Raw genomic sequence first — 4,421 nt, forward strand, 5'->3', positions numbered from 1 at the left:
GTGTGTGTGTGTGTGTGTGTGTGTGTGTGTGTGTGTGTGTGTGTGTGCGCGCGCGCCCGTGCCCGTGCCCGTGTCCCCATGTGTGTGTCCATGGTCGCAGAGTGAGGCTGCTGGTGAACAGACAGACCGAGGAGGCGGTTGCAGTGAAGGTGATCGATACATCTCAGGCTAAAGAGTGTGTGGAAAATGTCAAGAAGGAGGTCTGCGTGCATAAAGTAGGTCGTTCACCTTTAGTAAAGTTAGTAAGACTAAAGTGTGAAAGGTACAGAGAGCTATTAATTAGCTTTAACGGCTCATCAGAGTAGCTGAAACAGAAGGGATTTGCTAGTAGAAGACGTTACATTGAACTGATTGTAAGAATTTAAACTTGAGCTTAATTTGCAATTAATTAAACTATTTGTAATATTACAGATATATTGCTCAGCTATAACCTTTTTAAACTGTTAATTTGTACGTTAAAATTAGTATGTGCATTAAGTGAGGTTTGCTACTGTTCTGGTAGATGCTCAACCACCCCAACATCGTCCGTTTTTTTGGCCATCGGAAGGAAGGTACGACGATGTATCTCTTCCTGGAGTACTGCACCGGAGGAGAGCTGTTCGACCGAATCGGTGAGTGGACGACCGCGGGCGGCAAACATAGAGCTGCTTTCTTTGAGGGCGTAACCAGTAATATTTTTTATAGTTAAAATATTCGATTCAAGTTAAAGTAATAGTTTTTATTAACAAAGAACTACCATATGAAAAAGGAATTATGATATAGGAACACTTTTTAATTAAATCCCAGCCAACAGCAAATTCTTCAGTCTTCAGCTAATTAGTATTTTTATTTTTTGATAAATACAATTTAAAGTAAACTGGACAGCTGGCTGGAAGCTTGTCCTCATATTTTGTATGTGGATGGCACTTAATCAAGTTATTTAAACCTCTTCTTTCTTTTTATTTTAGAGCCTGATGTGGGGATGGCGGAGAGAGAAGCTCACAGACTTTTCCAGCAGCTAATAGCGGCGGTGGTGAGTGAAGCAAATCTGCGCGTTGACGTGACCGTCTGCACCCGTTTCTGCTGTTATTAAATTCTCAGTTGCACTTTTACAGGAATACCTCCACGGTGCTGGAATCACCCACAGAGACATAAAGCCAGAGAACATTTTGCTGGATGACAAAGGTGAGGAAATACAATGCGTATCGAGGTGTAGAATGAATAACCTTGGTTTGCATTTATAGTAACCATCATCTGCTTTTACCTTTCAGATAACCTGAAGCTGACAGATTTTGGCCTGGCCACCATGTTTCGTTTCAAAGGGCGAGAGCGTCGTCTGAGTCGTCTCTGTGGGACTCTTCCGTACGTGGCTCCGGAGCTTCTCGGCCAAACGGAGTACAAAGCTCAGCCTGCAGATATCTGGTCTTGTGGGATTGTCCTCACTGCCATGCTGGCTGGAGGTACGCTCACAAAGTGCCTGTTTACAGGGTGATCGTACCAACTTCTGTCGTCCAATATAACACAATAGCCTCTTTATTGTGAAGGCCGTGATTTTACATTGTTGCTGAGACTTTCACAGGTGTTGATTCAACTCATTTCCAAAGCTGTAGTGTGTGCTCGTGTAGGGCATGGCATTGCATTGCATTGCATTATACAGTGTATTACATACTGTATGTGTGTGTACTTTACACTGTAACTATGTAAAATGTTCTATCACCTCCACAGAAGATCTTTATAAATCCAGAACTTGCCAGACAATACTCACGTTTTGAAGTTGTCTTCAGTGTTGAATTGATTAAGTGGTAGTTGTCTGCACATTGTAAACGAGAACTGCAAATAGTTAATTCATTGTTCTATAAGTCGTGTCAAATTGCCAAAATGAAAACAAGTATAGGCTAAAAAATGGGGCTTAAGTTGAAGCCCAAATTATTGTACATTCAGGTTTTTTTTTAGAGGTGAATATGTAAATCGTACACCTGACAATGTTGATAATTTCATAAGTGATCTGAGCGCTCTACATCTGTGGTAAAAATACAACGGATGCTAATGCAACTGTCCTGCGGTAGATGTGTGTAGACATTTCGTCACTGTCTTTGTGTTGCCTCTTTTTCAGAGTTGCCGTGGGATCAGCCGACTGAGAGCTGTCAAGAGTATTCAGACTGGCTTGAAAAGAAAACGTACTTAGCTCCCTGGAAGAAAATACAACCAATGCCTCTTAGTAAGTCCCAAATTATACCTAAATAATTAAGTTTAAATGCTACATTTCGGATATTGTCTTGGGGTTACAAAATCCCTTAATATTAACTGAGCTTTATTTAATTCACATTTAATTTCTCTCTTCAGGTTTGTTGTCCAAATTACTGCTGGCCAGGCCAGATGCACGCATCTCAATCGCAGACATACAGAAAGACCGCTGGTTTACTCAAGGCAAGTTTAAAAAAAATCGAACATGATACAATCAATTTAAGTGTAATGTTCACCGGACTGATGTCTGTCTGTGTATCTCTGCAGGTGTAAAGCAACCGCCTCCAGGCTCAGGACGAAACAAACTTCTTCGGTCAGACGTGGGACTCGCATCCCGCACCAACAGGTCAGAGCGTTGTGTCTTTCTTATGTCAACTCAAATGTGTATTTGCTTTTCTGCCTGTAATCTTAAGACCACCTTCCTCCCTCCGCAGTGATGACAGGATGCAGTTTTCCAGCTCTCAGCCTGATTTCGCGGCAGGTGGCTGGGAAGCCATGTTGATCATCGGCCAAAGCGAGGGCCAAGTCAGCTTCTCTCAGCCAACCAAGCCGGAGCACATGCTGCTAGGTAGTCAGCTACTGGGCACCCCGGGAGCCAGTCAGGTAATCTGCATACTCGGTGCGACATTGAATAGTAATTTCTATATATGATATATCTCACAAAGTGTGGGAACCTTTCACAAACACAGGCTCAGGATCTGTTTCATGGAAGAGCAGCCATGATTTCTTTTGGTCCTGTTTTTTGACACAAATCACATTTCTGTTTAATATAATGCTGCTTTAATGCAAACTTCTTCCTTCTGTGTGCAGTCGCAGTGGCAGAGATTAGTGCGGAGGATGACTCGTTTCTTCACCACTGTGAATGCTGACGTCTCCTTATCTGCCCTGAAAGACGCCTGTGACGGCCTGTCACTCTGCTTCAAACTCACCTGCACCAAACAGGTACAGATGCAGCAAGTATACATGATTACAGAAGAAAAATACTTTATGAGAGAGAGATGAGACCTGCACCACACAGCCAGGCTACCAGTTGCAGCACACACACACACACACACACACACACACACACACACACACAGAGCCTCTTCCAGCTGCAATAGACCATAATGCATGACAGTCTACTGAGCCTCACTTTGCCTTTTAGGTGACGGTGAGCACACTGGACAAACGCAATAACAAACTCATCTTCAAAGTCCACTTGCTAGAGATGAACCAGAGAGTGCTGCTGGACTTCAGACTGTCTAAGGTGAGATTTAGATTAAAAAGATATATCTAGTTTTTTCTGACATAAACAATATTTTACTATATTAAAGCTGAGACAAAAGTGTGATGACTACTCAAACTGAGACACTGAAGTGTGCTACTGAACCACAAAATAATAATAATAAAGGAAAAGGTGAAGATGCATAAAATCCTTTTTGTGAGAGAAAGCAGCAGGGTTTTTGGGAAATGTTACCAATAAAACAACTGCATTGCAGCAATATACCAGTATATTATAACTACCTCATAATCTGATATAAATATGCATTTTTCCTTTAAAAAATCCTTACAAATATATTTATATTTAAAATTAAGCTGAATCAAGTGACAAACTGCAAGTGAAAATAACTTCACAAAAAGGTATTTTCATAAATGGATCAGTATTGAGAAAAGATAACATGCCAATGGACATCATCTTTTTCTCAGCAGGATGGAAATGTACTTTATAAAATGCTTTGTTTTGAAGATTCAGGATGAGTCACCATAACTGTCCAATCGATGATTCACATGTTAGTCCGTATGACCTCATGATCGCACCTCTTAGTTCATATCTTTTAGTTTGAAATCAAAATGTACCAGAACTGAAAGACGGCGATGTTTATTTTTCCCCTTTGGTCCAAAACCAAGTGAACTAAACTAATCTTGTGTTTCCAGGGTGACGGCCTAGAGTTCAAACGTCTCTTTGTGAAAATAAAACAGAAGCTCGGAGACATCATCAGCACTCAGAAGATTTTACCCCCCGTCCTATGAGCAAACCTCTACATGGACATGCGCGCACTGCTGTGGACGATGGAGGAAGAAGCTGTAGATATTTAGCTGTGCTACTGATATTTGAAATGTTTCTTGCTGTTCTCTTCGCGTGTGTGTGTGTGTGTGTGTGTGTGTGTGTGTGTGTGTGTGTGTGTGTGTGTGTGTGTGTGTGTGTGTGTGTGTGTGTG

At 41.6% G+C, this 4,421-nt stretch overlaps 1 protein-coding gene across 1 annotated transcript in view; it reads left to right on the plus strand.

Annotated features, from left to right (window-relative positions):
- chek1 (checkpoint kinase 1) overlaps window positions 1-4,383 on the plus strand; it is a 5,225-nt gene extending 842 nt beyond the window's left edge. Inside the window, exons 3-14 of the mRNA XM_031872702.1 lie at window positions 101-215; window positions 503-611; window positions 948-1,012; window positions 1,095-1,164; window positions 1,251-1,439; window positions 2,093-2,197; window positions 2,323-2,406; window positions 2,491-2,569; window positions 2,658-2,826; window positions 3,034-3,165; window positions 3,368-3,469; window positions 4,138-4,383. Of these exons, the coding sequence (XP_031728562.1) occupies window positions 101-215; window positions 503-611; window positions 948-1,012; window positions 1,095-1,164; window positions 1,251-1,439; window positions 2,093-2,197; window positions 2,323-2,406; window positions 2,491-2,569; window positions 2,658-2,826; window positions 3,034-3,165; window positions 3,368-3,469; window positions 4,138-4,233 (1,315 nt within the window). The 3' untranslated portion in view covers window positions 4,234-4,383. The remainder of the gene's footprint in view (window positions 1-100; window positions 216-502; window positions 612-947; window positions 1,013-1,094; window positions 1,165-1,250; window positions 1,440-2,092; window positions 2,198-2,322; window positions 2,407-2,490; window positions 2,570-2,657; window positions 2,827-3,033; window positions 3,166-3,367; window positions 3,470-4,137) is intronic.
- Window positions 4,384-4,421: the final 38 nt, after the last annotated feature.

Source organism: Anarrhichthys ocellatus, unplaced genomic scaffold, assembly GCF_004355925.1.
Source record: "Anarrhichthys ocellatus isolate YVR2014 unplaced genomic scaffold, GSC_Weel_1.0 scaffold65, whole genome shotgun sequence".
Classification (NCBI taxonomy): Eukaryota; Metazoa; Chordata; class Actinopteri; order Perciformes; family Anarhichadidae; genus Anarrhichthys; species Anarrhichthys ocellatus.